Below are 18,565 nucleotides of genomic sequence, written 5' to 3'. Positions count from 1 at the left end.
AAAGAAGCCACCGTACCCAAGAGTACTAAAAAATGAGGAACATTCGGGGTGTTATGGTGTCTATTTAATGGAAAAATGAATGCCATACACTTTTGTTTATGATTTAAGGTCCACTTGCCTAGGCCTGACATTTTCAACCCTCCAAATATCTCTCTTTTTTAAAAAAACCAATATTCATAAAAAAAATATCCATAGAGGTTCGAACCCCAGCTGATACCACTCAAAACTGAGCATTACCCGTTGCACCACAAACTGAAACATGACTGAACAGCTGATAATTGTCTATTTATACGTGTATTACGTAATTCATCATTACATCATATTATCCTATTAACCTTGATAAAACCAAAATGATCAGTTGACAACACGTATGTCGTGGGTTCGATTCCCACGCTGGTCGGTGGAAAAGAGTTAAAGGTATGCGACCACTGTGTTTGGGGTTCATAGAATTGTACGTCCCCCTTTCCACCACGCATCTTGAGAAGGCACTAACAATGCATCTGGTAATGATGTGGTGGAAACGAAACCAAGGCTGCTGCAGAGCCTTATAGTGCTGAGGCAAGGAGAGCACACTTTTTACTCCTTTTTTTTGGCTTTCGCGCTACATGTATTTGATCTCGTAAATGTTATGTTTAGCGGCCTCAATTTTAATGTAAAAAAGGAATTAATTATCTTCGTTACGCGTTACGTGTTGAGAAGAGAAGAGAATGTATCTCTCATCATAGTTTGGTATGCCGTTCGTTGTTATACAAAGGAGTTTGTGCAGGTGTAGTGTGAAAGATGGTATTGTTAGTCATTCGCGGTCAACGCACCCCACTGTTAACGGTGGTCTGGTACTGGAGACTTAATATTTAATTTCATATTTCAATGAATAGGTGCACCTTCCGGGGACAAGCTCTATTGTCCAGGTGTGAGTCTTATATAGTTTGTTTCATATAATTTCAAATAATGTAAAGTGCCTTTTTTTCAGGCAGGCCCCTATGCAGATCTATTTTTAAAAAATTGTTTTTACTCAGCCCTAAACATGGTGGGGTACTGAAAATTCTTATACATGCCGCCGGGCTAGGCTTTAGGCATATACGAAGTCGAGTTTTTTTAAGTGTATTGCACGCATTTGTATTCGTCACTGGTCCGCACTTTGGTAACACTCACCATGTAAGGCTGGTCTTGCTTATTTATTTCGTTTTATATTTCAAAGTAGGTACTGAAGATTCTTATATATTTTGTTTCCATATTTCCATATTTTAAAAAAAATCACTAAAATTTGCTTCTTATTGTTTGGTTGTATTGTATGGCAAAATTACCCGGTTATTAGGTACTTAATCATTCGGGTCAAAGGTTACAAGTTATCGATTTATCTGATTAATGAATAGTTAAATCAGATTTATTAATTTGGTTAATTTTTCTGTAGCAGAATCGGTTAAATCCTGTTTCCACATTCAGAAAGCTTGTCAGTTAATTTTTATCGGTTAACTTTTGGCTGCGGAAACACGGCCTATGTCGATATACATCAGGTTAACCAGGGAAGAGTTAATTATGTAATTCAACTCTTCCCTGGGTTAACCGAACATGCGCCGCTAAGAAGTCTTGTTTGTGATGATGCAAGAGACGTGAACGTTTGATCGCAGAATGACTCAAATCCTTGTCTTCATTTGTCCATGGCCTAACTATGTTGAATTTGGAATGTTGTTGCAGAGGCGGGTTGATAATGCATGTATGATTACACACCTTATGACTTCCCACTTACCCAAATTCGTTGAATTGTTGAATTAAATAAGAGATCACTTGATAAGAAACAATAATGACACAGATTTCTTGTCAGTTCAAATGACAGAATTTAAATACAATACAAATTATACATAACTCATTTATTTTATTAGATTATTATTCAATATTATTATTAAATAATTTTGCAAAAAAACAAAACACACACACACAATTACAATCATTTCACTATTGTACAAAAATTATACGAAAGTTGAAAGTTTGTTTCCGGCACGTAGGCTATAGAAAATAATTATATTGTACTGTATATATGCCCTAACAAAATTACGTTATACAGTATTATTGTGTTGTTACATAACTGTTACTATACACAAAATTCAAAACAAATTTAATCTCAAAAGTAATTAAAAAGACTATTAAAGACTACACCACGACTAGATTCCATAACGCTCTTTGAGTGTCTTCTCGTGAATACTTGACAGAAGGTTAACCATTTCAAAATGAAGTTGCTGTAAACTAAAATCATAATTTAAAAAATAAATAAATATAAAAGGCTAAAACAAACATTTCTAATGTTTGTTTTAACCATTAAAGTGTTTAATGTTTGTTTAGTGAAATTTTGCACTTAAAAGTGCAAAATTACACAATTCCCAAAATATTTTAAAACATACAGTCTACAATATAAGATACGGAAAATATAAAAATAGCCTGGATAAAAAAAATTGAAAATTCATTATGTACAAATTAAATAATTATAATATACAATTTATGTTTGTTTCCCTGTGCTTGTTGAAGAGACCACATACCTCAATTTAAGTTCATTTATTAACAGATTTATCAAAAATTATGGTAGAGCATTTTTATATCTAGTAGTTCGAGGGTTCGAGGGTTAGTAGTTCAAGGAGTGCCTCAATTCATTATTTCCTGAATAATAGAACAGTACAATGGATTATTTTCATCATTTCTATGAAGCCAAATAGTAAAGGGAGGATGTAGGTGTGAAATGTTATTTCCCGATCGTCCATTTAACATGCCATGTTTATCACGTATACCATGATTCTATTCCCAATAGTTTGTTTGTGTGATGGAGAGGCTTGCATTTAGTTCAGTACTTACCAATACATTGAATTATCTTGGTGATCAAGCGTGGTAATATATGTCTCTAACCACGTCAGGTTGGTTGCCAAATCAACCGATACCAAAAAGTCATCGTGACGTAACGTCTTTTGAAATTCTAAAACCATTTCGTTGAAGTTTTTGAACTGCCCTTTGTTCTTAGAAAGAGAAACAATAATCGATATACAAATACTAAACATCTTACACATAACTAGTATAATATACAGTAGAGTATAGTAAAGTATATAGTATATATAATAAATCAGATAAAGAGTTGCAAGGAACATTTGTCACCCAACAGTAAGTATGTTTGCAAACAATCAAAGAAGTACTGTAGTATAAAAATTAAGAAAAATAGATTTGGAGTGATTGGCTATATAAGATAGATAGTTTAACATTAGAAGTGTTGTTTTGTAATATGTTTTACACTCGGAAAAAAAAAGAGTTAATTCAGTTTCCAGTTAAGCTTGAGGACCAGAATGAATACATATAACATTTACCTGCTTCTCCAACATCAGACGTACTTCATTATGTTGTCTGTGAATCATATATTCTTTCTTTTTTTGAATGATCTGCCGGTATGAAATAGAAAACTAGGTCAAATTGCTCTTTACGTAAACGGGTGTTTATAATTCTTTCGACGCGCGCATTTACTACTATTTGATACAAAACTTTTTTGAAATGTATTTAACAGTAATTGACTTATACCTGTTCTCTTTCTTTGATCTGTTCATCTCGATACGTCTCGGTAGCTTCATGAATATTCATGATAATTAAGGCAATAAAAACATTCGTGAAAACGAAATGGCCAAGGAATATGAAGAGGATGGTATAGAACCTACTGCCAGCCATGCCAAGCGCATCCAGTCTTCCTTGAAAGTCTGTCCAGCCGTCGACCTGAGTAGTATAAATAAACCGGTTAAACTTTAACATAAGTTGGTCACAAGAAAAGATATCCGGGCCTATTGTATTTTGCTGATTCAAAATAATAACGGATTCGATGAAGATGGGAGCAAAGTCTATAATGATAAAGCAGATGGTTGGCAAATGATGATAGTGATTTAGATTATTATTAGGCCTACATAAAATAACATGATGGTGACGTTAAAGCTGGTATGCTATGTGATAACGAAGAACACTGACCGTGACGTAGCTAAACAATGTAAGCATTGCTGATCCAAGATGTCCCCAGTTCTCCTTGTCACTCTGAAGTTCTTTGTATCCAAAGAAATAGTATCCCATTATACTAAAGAGAAACATAAGTAGAAAGAGCAGGAGGACAACGTTTAGCACAGAATTCCGAATTGTGTCCAATAAAGCAGTCACAAGCACCTAATGATAATATATTAAATTAATTAGTGTGATTATTGATTCAACATGTAAAACAAGTTTTTATTTTGTTTTAATTATGTAGTTAATTATAACTTGACTTATTGTCTATTATTTTCAGTATATTTTACTCAAACAATACAAAGCATTGATTGATAGACAATTTGTTGTAGTGAGAATCGTCGGCCACGTCACTGCACATAATCACTACCGTATATGCCCAAATTTTCTTTTAAATCGTTATGCTTGTATTGTAATGCATGTTTCATTAAACACAAAAATACCTGTAGACCTTTCACAAACGAAACTGTCCTTAGTGTACGCAATGTACGAAGAGCGCGTAAGATTCGCAACGCACTCAGGTTGGTACTACCAGACATGACGTTCACAAGTATCACCTGCATAACAAACAATTAAAACACATTAATTAATTAATTAATGCGGTGCTAGTCATTATTTAATATCTCAGTTTAGAACTAGACAAGAGTTCTTTTCGATCTACAGAATGGTAGAGAATGAATCTCATTTATGATTCCTTTCTTGTTTCTGTTGTTTGTTTGTAAAGCTTGGTTTCCACTGGCGACGAAAAGTAACGCAATTCCTACGCAACTTAAGAAAATGCCCTTCCAATAATAATTTAAGATTGGTTCCCACTAGAACGTAACGCAAGGACGTAAACGAAGTTATAGACAGTTATGCTTGGTTCCCACTAGAACGTAACGCAAGGACGTAAACGCAACGCAAGCGCTTTAACCAATGACAAGCGAAGTTATAGACAGTTAGCAATCACAAGCGAATAAGCCATCGCTTGTGATTGGTCAATTCACTTGCGTTGCGTTACGTCCTTGTGTTGCGTCGCTAGTGGGAACCACGCTTAACCAATGACAAGCGAAGTTATAGACAGTTAGCAATCACAAGCGAATAAGCCATCGCTTGTGATTGGTCAATACACTTGTGTTGCGTTACGTCCTTGCGTTGCGTTGCTAGTGGAAACCACCCTTTCAGCACTGTTCTGTCGTCGGTTCCCACTTGTGATTACGCAATACAGCATCTTGCGTCGATACGTCGCTGCGTTACGTTGCGTTCTAGTGGGAACCACGCTTTAGTAAGCCTATATTAATTGATTGCCTTGAGCCTAGTAATTTTAAATACTGTTTACCTGCATATAAGAAATGACAAGAACAAACAAATCAAATAGATTATAACTACTGTAGAAATATCGAATTGGTTCTGCGTAAATCTTCAAAATAAATTCAAGTGTGTAAATTGCTAAAAATATTTCGTCTGTCACTATAAAAACTGTACGATATTTTATCTTCAGTACTGAATCCGTTTCAACTGCCATGACTAAGGCGTTTAAAAGGATGGTCACCATGATAAACGCATTGAAGATTCCAGACTCAGTCACTTTCACAACAAATTTATGAAACTTCAAATCCGGACGAATGCATGTCTGCTCGTAGACTTCGTCATCAATCACAGGATCGTCATTGTCTGAATACTGACTTTCTTCTGAAGAACTCATTTTGGGTGGTGAAGTCTAAATTGAATAAAGGAACATTACAAATACTGTGACATCATGAGTGAATTATGTGATGCAAATCTTTTCCTTCTCATGAATCTTTTTTCAAGTAGTATATAGGACTAAGGCCTAGGCCTAGGCCTAGCCTAGGTTTACTTTATTTACAACATCTCCTTACAATTTTAAAATATAACAACGAATAGTTTTACTTTTAAATTAATGTTTTTATTTGTATTTTAGAACCTAGGCCTAGGCCCTTAGAACCTATTTAAGACCTAGCCTATGCCTAGGCTACTGGTCTAGCCTAGGCCTAGCCTATAGGCCTAGTAGTGCCTTTTTTCTAGTCTAGGGCCTTGATATAGCCTAGCTAGTAGGCTTTAGGCCTTTGGCTATGCATTCAAATTAATTAAAGATAAACAGTATTGATTTAAATATTGAAGCCTATTTATTGGGGCCTAAACTTACAAAATGCTGCTAACGGTGATCTGTGTAAAAAGTAGAAAGACCCTAGTAGGCTTAGTTGAAAAATCGAAGACAAACAAATAGGCCTAATAATTATGCAATAAACTGTAAAAACGCCCCGAAATAACGATATCCCGGATGATGCGTTCTTCCTTGGAATAATATTAATGTGAGAACAGTACGCGTAATGTACGCAGCAGGTAAAACTTGGTTCCCACTAGAACGTAACGCAAGGACGTAAACGCAACGCAAGCGTTTTAACCAATGACAAGCGAAGTTATAGACAGTAGTAAGCAATCGCAAGCGAATAAGCCATCGCTTGTGATTGGTCGATTCACTTGCGTTGCTTTACGTCCTTGCGATACGTCACTAGTAGGAACCACGCTTTAAGAATTGCACATTACACCAGTACTTACGTACGTGTACCTGACGCGCTTTATAACACACCCGACTGAGCTGTATTCTTGCAATCTACGCATCAGCGATATTTCGTATCGCTAGCCTATATGAATGTTTGGGTTGTGGAGATAATCAAAGAGATATATATTCGTTGACATAATTCACAGTAAAGTGTGTTATAACTCAAAAATGTATTGTAGATGGAGGTGGTATATCCTATATATTTATGCTTAGAGTTTGGATGCATTTTTTTCCGAAATAAAAGAAATTGATTGATTGATAAAGCAAATTATACAGTAACCTTTTATTTTCACCACATGAAATTATTTTGCCATTGCATTCATAAACTTGAATTAATTGTTTAATAGATAGATTAGATATACAGTCCCACCGTTATGTGTTATGGCCAGGCTGCGGTTTTTAGAAGAATCCCATGTAGATGGTCCACGCTCTGACGGCATAGGAGGACATCGTACAATTTGTCTCCGTTGAATCAAAACTTATTCATTTATTGATAATTTGAGCCATGTTCATTACTTTGTTTAAATTTGTTACAGTAGGTAGTCCAATTTCGAACTTTCTGAAAATGCCGGTTGAGATTTTATGTGGATTTTCAGGAAAAGTACGTCAGGTTGATAGATTGTCTCACTTCATCTAGTCTGATGGACGCGTAGCCACGTGTACCTGACGTATAGTATAATTAAGTAGGTTACATCTGAGTGAAATTAAAGACATGTTATACGACGAGACTGTTGCTCTATGGTGTAAAACTGGAGGAAAATGTATTGTGTTAATTATTATCAAACAACGCGTACCATAGTTACGATTTAGATAAATACATTTGATTTCTAGGGTTAGAACTGTGGAATTTGTCTCAGTTTGTTTGTTTTAATGTGTTTTTATGTAGGTTAACTTGTATTGTATTATGTATAGGCCTATTATGATTAAAAAGAATAAATTGATCGCGACCTTTCGGCAGAGAATGTAGGCCTACTCGCTGATGATGGTACGAGATTACTAATTTCCTGCTTTCAAAGAAGAAAGGAGTAGGATACATACACAATATCACGGGTTCGAATATTTCTATTTATTTAAACTTTCACGGCATGTGCCTATGACTTTATAAAATATGTTTTTTTACTTATTACGGCATACAAAATGTACAAAGGCAATAGCACACAGCTAATAATGTTTGTAACACTTTTAAAGTGTTACTTCATGTCTACAATTGTATAAATAATAATGCGCCCTGTTATCTAAGCAATCTCTTACGGGTGTATAGATGTGCTAAGAGAGGCCTGAGGTCCGAGATAGATCACACTAGATTGGATCACTGTCTCGAAAAGCGGACCTCTGGAAATAATACTTTCTCAAAATTTGGACCGGTGATGTGGAACGAACTCCCGTCTGTGATCCGGGAACAAACCACGGTTTTAAAATTTAAAAAAGCCCTAAAAACACATCTATTTCCTAAGAAGTGACTCATTGTTGGGTGTGCTGATGTAAAGCGCTTTGATCATTTTATACTAATTTGGAAAAGCGCTATATAAATAAAATAATAATAATAATAATAACAAATATTGAAAAAAAATCTATAAAAATACAACAATAAATTTCTTCAATGGTTATTTAAGCAAAATAAATTATTATCCAATTTGAAACATAGCAACATTTTATATTAATTAATCAATGTATTAGTCTTATATTTTTGTTAATTATCAAACTGCTTTAGTAATTATACGCATGAGTAAAAAAAGTGTTCTTATAATTATAATGTAAATGGAAAAGTCTATAGGCCTACAATGTCAGCTCAAACCAACACTTGAAGCTGCTTTATTAAACGTTGCAATACATCTTCCTTTGGGTACAGCAAGAAACCAGTGAACGTACAATAACCAGCTTCACCATAATTGTGAATTCCATAATTACTACCAGCCTTCAGAACAACATCAACAACATCACCTTCCTCTAGGTTCAGAGTTATAGTGTTGCTTGACATCTCGTTCGCACTGTTTCCGTTGGACCAAACGCAGACTTGCTCGTTGTCATTCTTATGCAGGCAACCAAATGCCGAACTTCCTGACGAATATTTACTCATGAGAGTCACGGTAAATACGTACGTTCCCGCGACGCTAGTTGTGAATCGGCCATCTTGAGGGTTATAGTCATCACCGACGTTATTCAACACTGAATTAAATATGATTCGTGTATTTTGGTAGCGTGAAGCATCGAGTGATTTGGTAAATTTTGCCGTAAATGCCGATCTTTGACGGGTGAATCCAGTTCCTGATCCCTCAGCATCATCTATAGGGTTACCAACTGTCAGAATTATGACTGCTGCAAATGGTGCTGCAAATGTATACATCATTCTGTAGAGAAAATAAAATACGAGTATATAAATAATGAAAGAATTTCATTTAGCTTCGATTTTGTATAGATGACAAATTTCGTTTTTGTAAAAGCACAAGTTAACGGAGTACTTACTCGAACGTTTCGATCTCTATCAGAGATCCTTCTCAACTGACTGCGGAGTGTTAATGCAGCTTGGACCATGAACCGGGACACTGGAGCCCACGAACTCTCGCATTTGTACAATGATTTGATAGACACATCACCTGGCCGAGCCCCGCACAACCTCCAACCTACAACCGGAGGCGTACAACGTCATCAACAGATGACGTCAAGAATGACCAAGCTGCATTAACACTCCGCAGTCAGTTGAGAAGGATCTCTGATAGAGATCGAAACGTTCGAGTAAGTACTCCGTTAACTTGTTAAATTTGTCATCTATATATAAATAATATAAACAAAAATCTTTTTATAGTTTGATGCAACGTTTGTTGAATAATAATATTCACTCGTGTTGCCTGTGTTTGCAAATATGCACATTTAAACAATTTTATTTTTGTAGTTGGAGAAGTATTCTATATTTAAGTTCTTAGAGTTTTTCTAACTTCAGTGATGTGCGAATTTATTTTTTTATATTCTTTTTGTAAGTTATTAGAGTTTTTTTAGATGGATGAAATATTTCCGAAATAAAATAAATTGAATTGAATAGGTTATAGTACGGCTATGTTAAATGCCCATCACAATTCGAGTAGACTCATCTTGTATTTATGATTGAAAACATCAGTCCTATAAATTCTCATTATTTAACACTAATGGTCGCATAAAAACAAATCCAAAGGAAGTATGCCTATTCAATATTTCGAACTGAAGATAAACCGGGCCTAATGGCTTTAATTGTCTCACTTTTTGGAAAGTTTTTTTATATCCAAATAAACAAAGCTAAAGAAAAGCTACAACGTTTCTGATTACTCTGTTACTTGAGTGAAATACACTTCTGTTTATTCCTATCAATTAGCCGTGAGAATGAAATGAATGCGAGATACGATGGAGTATTCCAAGTAATTGATAAAGGGAATGAACGAGCTGTTGGATTGGCCTAATCTCTTCTCTGCGACAATAGATAATAGAGAATTCTAGTTTAAAATTTACACTTATAATACAAGCAACTCACTCAATCGCAAATTTAAGAAATGCTCTACCTATGTTAAATGTTGTCTCTTCAGATCTTACTGTATTAATATGTATTGTGCAGCCCTTTGGTGTAACTATCGTATGAAAACTATTGTATCTCTTAATGTATGTTACAATAATGCTTTGCGACGTATACTTAATGTCTCTAGAAGTAGTAGTGCCAGTGCAATGTTTATTGAACATGGTGTCCCTTCCTTTAATGAGTACATGCGAAAATCTACCTGGTTTTATGCAACGTATTTTGAATAGTAGTAACATCCTTGTTGCTTGTGTTTGCAAACATAATTATGCTCCATAACTCCAAAATGTATTGTAGATGGAGAAGCATTCTATATACTTAAGTTTAGAGTTTACGATTTTAATTTTTCTGTTTATAAGTTTATTAATATGGATGATATTTCAGAAATAAAAAAAAGAAAGAAAAAAATACACACTTACCTTAGGCTCAGTAGATTTCGGTCCGGTACCTATGCTAGAGAGTGTCAAGTACAATATGAATTGTTAATGTACTGCGTTGTCAGGTTTATAAGCATTTCAAGCGGATCTTCATTAACATAACTGTTCCTGGTAGTGCACTTTTTTAGTATTTTAAGGGAAAAAATGAAGATTGAGGGCGCTGTTCACCCAAGTAAAAATACACTTTTTTCCCTGTATCTAATTAATTTTTAGCCATAATAATTTGAAAATGATCTTATTTCATAGATAATTACATTTTCTTTATATCAAAAAAAAAATTAATATTAAATACACGTAATTCTGATAAATTCATTTGAAGTGCTTAAAATCAGCAAATATAACACTTTATTAATATAACACATTATAATACTATAACAAACGCTAGTGATGTTAATTTAATTACAAAGTTAGTTTTCATAAATAGAATTTGTTTACATTTTTATAAAATACAATTTATGTTTGTTTCCCTGTGCTGGTTGAAGAGACCACATACCTCAATTTAAGTTCATTTATTAACAGATTTATCAAAAATTATGGTAGAACATTTTTATATCTAGTAGTTCGAGGGTTCATGTATATAAGGAGTGCCTCGATTCATTATTTCCTGAATAATAGAACAGTACAAGGGATCATTTTCATCATTTCTATGAAGCCAAATAGTAAAGGAAGGATGTAGGTGTGGAATGTTATTTCCCGATCGTTCATTTTACATGCCATGTTTATTACGTACAACATGATTCTATCCCCAATAGTTGTTTGTGTGATGGAGAGGCTTGCATTTAGTTCAGTAGTACTTACCAATACATTGAATTATCTTGGTGATCAAGTGTGGTAATATATGTCTCTAACCACGTCAGGTTGGTTGCCAAATCAACCGATACCAAAAAGTCATCGTGATTGGCTATATAAGATAGATAGTTTAACATTAGAAGTGTTGTTTTGTAATAATGTTTTACACTCGAAAAAAAAAAAGTTAATTCAGTTTCCAGTTAAGCTTGAGGACCAAAAATGAATACATATAACATTTACCTGCTTCTCCAACATCAGACGTACTTCATTATGTTGTCTGTGAATCATATATTCTTTCTTTTTTTTGAATGATCTACCGGTAGAAATAGAAAAACAGGTCTAAATGCTTTTTACGTAAACGGGTGTTTATAATTATTTCGACGCGCGCATTTACTGCTATTTGATACAAAACTTTTTTGAAATGTACTTAACAGTAATTGACTTACACCTGTTGTCTTTCTTTGATCTGTTCATCTCGATACGTCTCGGTAGCTTCATGAATATTCATGATAATTAAGGCAATAAAAACATTCGTGAAAACGAAATGGCCAAGGAATATGAAGAGGATGGTATAGAACCTACTGCCAGCCATGCCAAGCGCATCCAGTCTTCCTTGAAAGTCTGTCCAGCCGTCGGCCTGAGTAGTATAAATAAACCGGTTAAACTTTAACATAAGTTGGTCACAAGAAAAGATATCTGGGCCTATTGTATTTTGCTGATTAAAAATAATAACGGATTCGATGAAGATGGGAGCAAAGTCTATAATGATAAAGCAGATGGTTGGCAATTGATGATAGTGATTTATATTATTATTAGGCCTACATGAAATAACATGATGGTGACGTTAAAGCTGATATGCTATGTGATAACGAAGAACACTGACCGTGACGTGGCTAAACAATGTAAGCATTGCTGATCCAAGATGTCCCCAGTTCTCCTTGTCACTCTGAAGTTCTTTGTATCCAAAGAAATAGTATCCCATTATACTAAAGAGAAACATAAGTAGAAAGAGCAGGAGGACAACGTTTAGCACAGAATTCCGAATTGTGTCCAATAAAGCAGTCACAAGCACCTAATGATAATATATTAAATTAATTAGTGTGATTATTGATTCAACATGTAAAACAAGTTTTTATTTTGTTTTAATTATGTAGTTAATTATAACTTGACTTATTGTCTATTATTTTCAGTATGTTTTACTCAAACAATACAAAGCATTGATTGATAGACAATTTGTTGTAGTGAGAATCGTCGGCCACGTCACTGCACATAATCACTACCGTATATGCCCAAATTTTCTTTTAAATCGTTATGCTTGTATTGTAATGTTTCATTAAACACAAAAATACCTGTAGACCTTTCACAAACGAAACTGTCCTTAGTGTACGCAATGTACGAAGAGCGCGTAAGATTCGCAACGCACTCAGGTTGGTACTACCAGACATGACGTTCACAAGTATCACCTGCATAACAAACAATTAAAACACATTAATTGATTAATTAATGCGGTGCTAGTCATTATTTAATATCTCAGTTTAGAACTAGACAAGTGTTCTTTTCGATCTATAGAATGGTAGAGAATGAATCTCATTTATGATTCCTTTCTTGTTTCTGTTGTTTGTTTGTAAAGCTTGGTTTCCACTGGCGACGCAGCGTAACGCAATTCCTACGCAACTTAAGAAAATGCCCTTCCAATAATTGTGTTTTCCACGCCTGCGTGAAATCAAACCTGCGATGTTTGCAACACTGTTGCGTCGTCGGTTCCCACTTGTGATTACGCAATACAGCACTTAGCGTCGATACGTCGCTACGTTGCGTTCTAGTGGAAACCACTCTTTAAGCTTGGTTCCCACTAGAACGTAACGCAAGGACGTAAACGCAACGCAAGCGTTTTAACCAATGACAAGTGAAGTTATTATATAGACAGTTAGCAATAGCGAATAAGCCATCGCTTGTGATTGGTCAATTCACTTGCGTTGCGTTACGTCCTTGTGTTGCGTCGCTAGTGGGAACCACGCTTTAAGCGTGGTTCCCACTAGCGACGCAACGTAAGAAAATGCCCTTCCGATAATTGTGTTTGCCCCCGCCTGCGTGAAATCAAACCTGCAACTTTACAGCACTGTTCCGTCGTCGGTTCCCACTTGTGATTACGCAATACAGCATCTTGCGTCGATACGTCGCTGCGTTACGTTTCGTTGCGTTCTAGTGGGAACCACGCTTCAGTAAGCCTATATTATTATTAATTGATTGCATTGAGCCTAGTAATTTTAAATACTGTTTACCTGCATATAAGAAATGACAAGAACAAACAAATCAAATAGATTATAACTACTGTAGAAATATCGAATTGGTTCTGCGTAAATCTTCAAAATAAATTCAAGTGTGTACGTGTAAATTTCTAAAAATATTTCGTCTCTCACTATAAAAACTGTACGATATTTTATCTTCAGTACTGAATCCGTTTCAACTGCCATGACTAAGGCGTTTAAAAGGATGGTCACCATGATAAACGCATTGAAGATTCCAGATTCAGTCACTTTCACAACAAATTTATGAAACTTCAAATCCGGACGAATGCATGTCTGCTCGTAGACTTCGTCATCAATCACAGGATCGTCATTGTCTGAATACTGACTTTCTTCTGAAGAACTCATTTTGGGTGGTGAAGTCTAAATTGAATAAAGGAACATGCAGTAGGCTACAAATACGGTGACATTCGTGAATTCTCAACTCTTTTCATTCTCATGAACATTTTGTCAAGTAGGGCCAGGCCTAGGTTTACTTTATTTACAACATTCCCTTACATTTTAAAAATATAACAGAGCGAATAGTTTTACTTTTAAATTAATTAATGTTTTTGTTTGTATTTTAGAACGATAGACCTAACCTACTAGGTCTAGGCTAGGCCTAGTCTATGCTAGGCCTTGATCTAGCCTAGCTAGAGTAGGTGTTAATTAATTTAAAGATAAACACTACTGATTTATTTATTGGAGCCTATTTATTGGGGCTTAAACATACACAATTCTTCTAACGGTGACCTGTGTAAAAAGTATAGAAAGGCCTAAGCCTAGGCCTAGTTGAAAAATCGAAGACAAGCAAATAGGCCTAATAATGCAATAAACTGTAAAAAAAAACACCCCGAAATAACGATATCCCGGATGATACGTTCTTGGAATATTCATATGTGAGAACAGTACGCGTAATTATGTACGCAGCAGGTTAAGCAGTGCATGCACATTACACCACCAGTACGTACCTGTATCTGGCGCGCTTTAGAACACACCAGACTGATGTATTTTTGCAATTTGATTGGTTACGCATCACTTTTCATTTTTAGTCGCGTGAACGCGACTCTATAGTTCACTATGTCGGTCGGTTGGTCTTTCTGTCTGTCTGTCTGTCTGTCGGTCTGTCTGTCTGTCTGTCGGTCCGGTATCACTATGCGTTTTATTGCTTTCTGACCTTACCTTGATATCAGTTTAATCTAGCTAAGTCAATTTTTCACAGAATATTCGATGTGGTTATGTTTTCACGGTGCGCAATAAAAAATTACGCGGTCTACGCACGATTTAACGAAATCACGTTTGTAATCATATCTTCACAACCATGAATCACAATTAAATAATATTTGGTACTCATAAATTTCAGGGCATGAATCATCATATGGCAATACAATTACGTGCGTAGCACATGTAACGCATGCGTACGCGCGCTTAAAACTTTCAAAATTTATTTTCGATGAAATGAGAGTACGTTTCAGGCAATTTTAAGCGTTTACAAAATTGCCATGAGTGCGCAGGTTTTTGCGCGCGCAATGCACGTTAAATGTTATTGCGCACTCTTTTTGCCCGATTTCTGTTTTCTTGACTTACTTTTCAACTCGAAATTACGTTATACGAGCACGTCAAAAGTGACAGGCTACGCACGTGTAAATTAAAAAAATATAAATGTTTTTAAACATTTCAACATTTTTAAACATGTTCAGTAATTTCGGTCAGTATAGTTCACTATGTCGGTCGGTCGGTCTGTCTGTCGGTCTGTCTGTCGGTCTGTCTGTCGGTCCGGTATCACTATGCATTGTAGCACGCGACTTAATGGCTGTTGGCCTTGTTTAGTTATAACACACCTATGGTGCCTATGAATGTTTTTGGTTGTTGACATAATTCACAGTAAAGTGTAACTCAAAATGTATTGTAGATGGAAGTGTATATTATATCCTATATATTTAAGCTTAGAGTTTGCGAATTTTTCTGTTTGTACGTTTGAAATAAAAGAAATTGATTGATTGATAAAGTAGATTATAACCTTTTATTTTTCACCTCATGAAATTATTTTCCCACTGCACTCATAAACATGAATTAATTGTATAATAGATAGATTAGATGTACAGTCCAATCATTATGTTTTACGGCCAGGCTGCTGTTTTTAGAAGAATCTCAGCTTAAAGCTAACATGCGCAATGTAGATGTCGGCAAGGAGGACATCGTAATTTGTCTCCGTTGATTCAAAACTTATTCATTTATTGATGCTTTAAGCCATGTTCATTACTTTGTTTAAATTTGTTACGGTACGGTAGGTAGTTCAATTTCGAACTTTCTGAAAATGCCGGTACTGAGATTTTATATGGACGTCATTTTCAGGAAAGTACGTCAGGTTGATAGATTTTCTCACTTCATCCAGTCTGGTGGGCGTGTAGCCACGTGTACTGACGTATAGTAGTACATCTGAGCGAAATTTTAATATAAAGATACTGTTGCTCTATGGTGGAAAAACTGGAGGAAAATGTATTGTGTTTATTATCAAATAACGTCCCATAGTTACGATTTAAATAAGTCAATTTGATTTCTAGGGTTTGAACTATGGAATTTTTCTCGATTTGTTTGTTTTAATGTGTTTTTATTTAGGTTAACTTTTATTGTAATGTATATATGCATAACAAGAATAAATTGGTCGCGACCCTTCGGCAGGGAATGTACCCGCTGATGGTACGAGATTACTAATTTCCTGCTTTCAAAGAAGAAAGGAGTAGGATACATACACCATAATCACGGGTTCGAATTTTTATTTATTTAAACTTCACGGCATGTGCCTATAGACTTTATAAAATAATAAACATATATTTCTTCAATGGTTATTTAAGCAAAATAAATTATTATCAAATTTGAAACATAGCAACATTTTATTTTAAATAATCAATGTATTACGGTCTTGTATTTTTGTTAATCAATTATCAAACTGCTTTAGTAATTATTCGCATGAGTAAAAAAAGTGTTCTTATATATGTATATGGAAAAGTCTATAGAACGTTAGCTCAAACCAGCACATGAATCTGGTTTATTAAACGTTCCAATACATCTTCCTTTGGGTACAGCAAGAAACCAGTGAACGTACAATAACCAGCTTCACCATAATTGTGAATGCCATAATTACTACCAGCCTTCAGAACAACATCAACAACATCACCTTCCTCTAGGTTCAGAGTTATAGTGTTGCTTGACATCTCGTTCGCACTGTTTCCGTTGGACCAAACGCAGACTTGCTCGTTGTCATTCTTATGCAGGCAACCAAATGCCGAACTTCCTGACGAATATTTACTCATGAGAGTCACGGTAAATACGTACGTTCCCGCGACGCTAGTTGTGAATCGGCCATCTTGAGGGTTATAGTCATCACCGACGTTATTCAACACTGAATTAAATATGATTCGTCTATTTCGGTAGTATGAAGCATCGAGTGATTTGGTTAATTTGGCCGTAAATGCCGATCTTTGACGGGTGAATCCAGTTCCTGATCCCTCAGCATCATCTATAGGGTTACCAACTGTCAGAATTATGACTGCTGCAAATGCTGCTGCAAATGTATACATTCTATATTCTGTAGAGAAAATAAAATACTGAGTATATAAATATATAAGCGAAAATCTTTTTATAGTTTGTTGCAACGTTTGTTGAATAATAATATTCACTCGTGTTGCCTGTGTTCGCAAATATGCTCATTTACTCAAAAATGTTATTGTAGTTAGAGAAGTATTCTATATTTAAGTTCTTGGAGTTTTTCTAAATGATGTGCGAATTTGCTTTTCTTTTTCTTTTCTTCTTTTAAGTTATTAGAGTTTTTTTTTAGATGGATGAAATATTTTCGAAATATAATAAATTGAATTGAATAGGTTATAGTACGCCTATGTTAAATGCCCATCACAATTCGAGTAGACTCATCTTGTATTTATGATTGAAAACATCAGTCCTATAAATTCTCTTTATTTAAATAAAGCACTAATGGTGGTATAAAAACAAATCCAAAGAAAGTAGGCCTATTCAATATTTTGAACTGAAGATAAACCGGGCCTAATGGCTTTTTGTCTCTTACGGAGTTTGTTTTATATATAAAGAAATGCTACATAACGTTTCTGATTATTCTGTTACTTGTGGAAGAGTGAAATACACTTTTCTGTTTATTCCTATCAATTTAGCAATGAGAATGAAGTGAATGCGAGATACCATGGAACTTGTATTCCAAGTAATTGATAAATGGAATTAATGAGCTGTTGCATTGGCCTAATCTCTTCTCTGCAACAATAGATAATAGAGAATTCTAGCTTGAAATTATTATGATTAATTATAATGCACACTTACCTTATATTAAGCTCAGGAGAAATCGGTCCGGTACCTATGCTAGAGAGTGTCAAGTACAATATGTTGTTAATGTACTGCGTTGTCAGGTTTTTTAAGCATTTCAGGCGGATCTTCATTAACATAACTGTTCCTGGTAGTGCACTTGCTATAAAATAAACGGAAGGAAATATTTGGCTTACGTCATAGGTACCCACTGGTACTGACGTGCAGTACCTGTCTTCGAATGATTTATTTGTTTCTATTGAGCTTACGAACACTCTGTTACTGGCTGATGGAACTCACACCCAGAAACCCAGAGGATATCGAAAACTAGATATGGAATTGATAAATAAAAGTATTGTTCCTAAAAGTTTATCCCTAATTATTTCTCTTGGTGGCTTATATACAGTATGCCTCCTTCATCATTAAACATATTATCATTGTAAAAGATTATAATTTACAGTATTATTATTTTATACCGCGTCGGGACTGTAATTTGAAGCAGGTCGACTGGTAAATAAATAAAAAATACTCAGATGAATTAAGAAGTAGGCTATAAAATTACTCATTTTCATTTTAAAATAAGTTTATTAATAATTCAAACATTTTATAGTAG

The 18,565-nt window shown here is 34.9% G+C and overlaps 4 protein-coding genes and 1 long non-coding RNA gene across 5 annotated transcripts; all 5 read right to left on the bottom strand.

Annotated features, from left to right (window-relative positions):
* Positions 1-1,952: 1,952 nt before the first annotated feature.
* Positions 1,953-6,439, bottom strand: LOC140052022 (cation channel sperm-associated protein 3-like). Its single transcript, XM_072097394.1, has 8 exons — positions 6,158-6,439; positions 5,330-5,710; positions 4,455-4,568; positions 3,985-4,173; positions 3,550-3,738; positions 3,342-3,413; positions 2,842-2,999; positions 1,953-2,241 (listed from the first exon to the last, which is right to left on the bottom strand). The coding sequence occupies exons 2-8, from the start codon at positions 5,693-5,695 to the stop codon at positions 2,160-2,162; spliced, it is 1,170 nt and encodes a 389-aa protein (XP_071953495.1). The 5' UTR covers positions 5,696-5,710; positions 6,158-6,439; the 3' UTR covers positions 1,953-2,159.
* Positions 6,440-8,363: 1,924 nt separating this feature from the next.
* Positions 8,364-8,921, bottom strand: LOC140052525 (complement C1q-like protein 2). The gene has a single exon (XM_072098134.1). It carries the CDS (start codon positions 8,919-8,921, stop codon positions 8,364-8,366), a length of 558 nt encoding a protein of 185 aa, XP_071954235.1.
* Positions 8,922-10,531: 1,610 nt separating this feature from the next.
* On the bottom strand, positions 10,532-11,645 carry LOC140051213 (uncharacterized). Its single transcript, XR_011845490.1, has 3 exons — positions 11,579-11,645; positions 11,348-11,450; positions 10,532-10,565 (listed from the first exon to the last, which is right to left on the bottom strand). It is a non-coding gene; the product is annotated as an uncharacterized lncRNA (long non-coding RNA).
* Positions 11,646-11,780: 135 nt separating this feature from the next.
* LOC140052524 (cation channel sperm-associated protein 3-like) lies at positions 11,781-14,001 on the bottom strand. The gene is made up of 4 exons (XM_072098133.1): positions 13,621-14,001; positions 12,688-12,801; positions 12,222-12,410; positions 11,781-11,975 (listed from the first exon to the last, which is right to left on the bottom strand). Exons 1-4 carry the CDS (start codon positions 13,990-13,992, stop codon positions 11,781-11,783), a joined length of 870 nt encoding a protein of 289 aa, XP_071954234.1. The 5' UTR covers positions 13,993-14,001.
* Positions 14,002-16,364: 2,363 nt separating this feature from the next.
* On the bottom strand, positions 16,365-18,103 carry LOC140051695 (complement C1q-like protein 2). Its single transcript, XM_072096987.1, has 2 exons — positions 17,971-18,103; positions 16,365-17,212 (listed from the first exon to the last, which is right to left on the bottom strand). The coding sequence occupies exon 2, from the start codon at positions 17,202-17,204 to the stop codon at positions 16,650-16,652; it is 555 nt and encodes a 184-aa protein (XP_071953088.1). The 5' UTR covers positions 17,205-17,212; positions 17,971-18,103; the 3' UTR covers positions 16,365-16,649.
* Positions 18,104-18,565: the final 462 nt, after the last annotated feature.

This window comes from Antedon mediterranea, chromosome 6 (genome assembly GCF_964355755.1).
Source record: "Antedon mediterranea chromosome 6, ecAntMedi1.1, whole genome shotgun sequence".
NCBI lineage: Eukaryota > Metazoa > Echinodermata > Crinoidea > Comatulida > Antedonidae > Antedon > Antedon mediterranea.
This window is presented reverse-complemented; position numbering and strand designations above follow the sequence as displayed.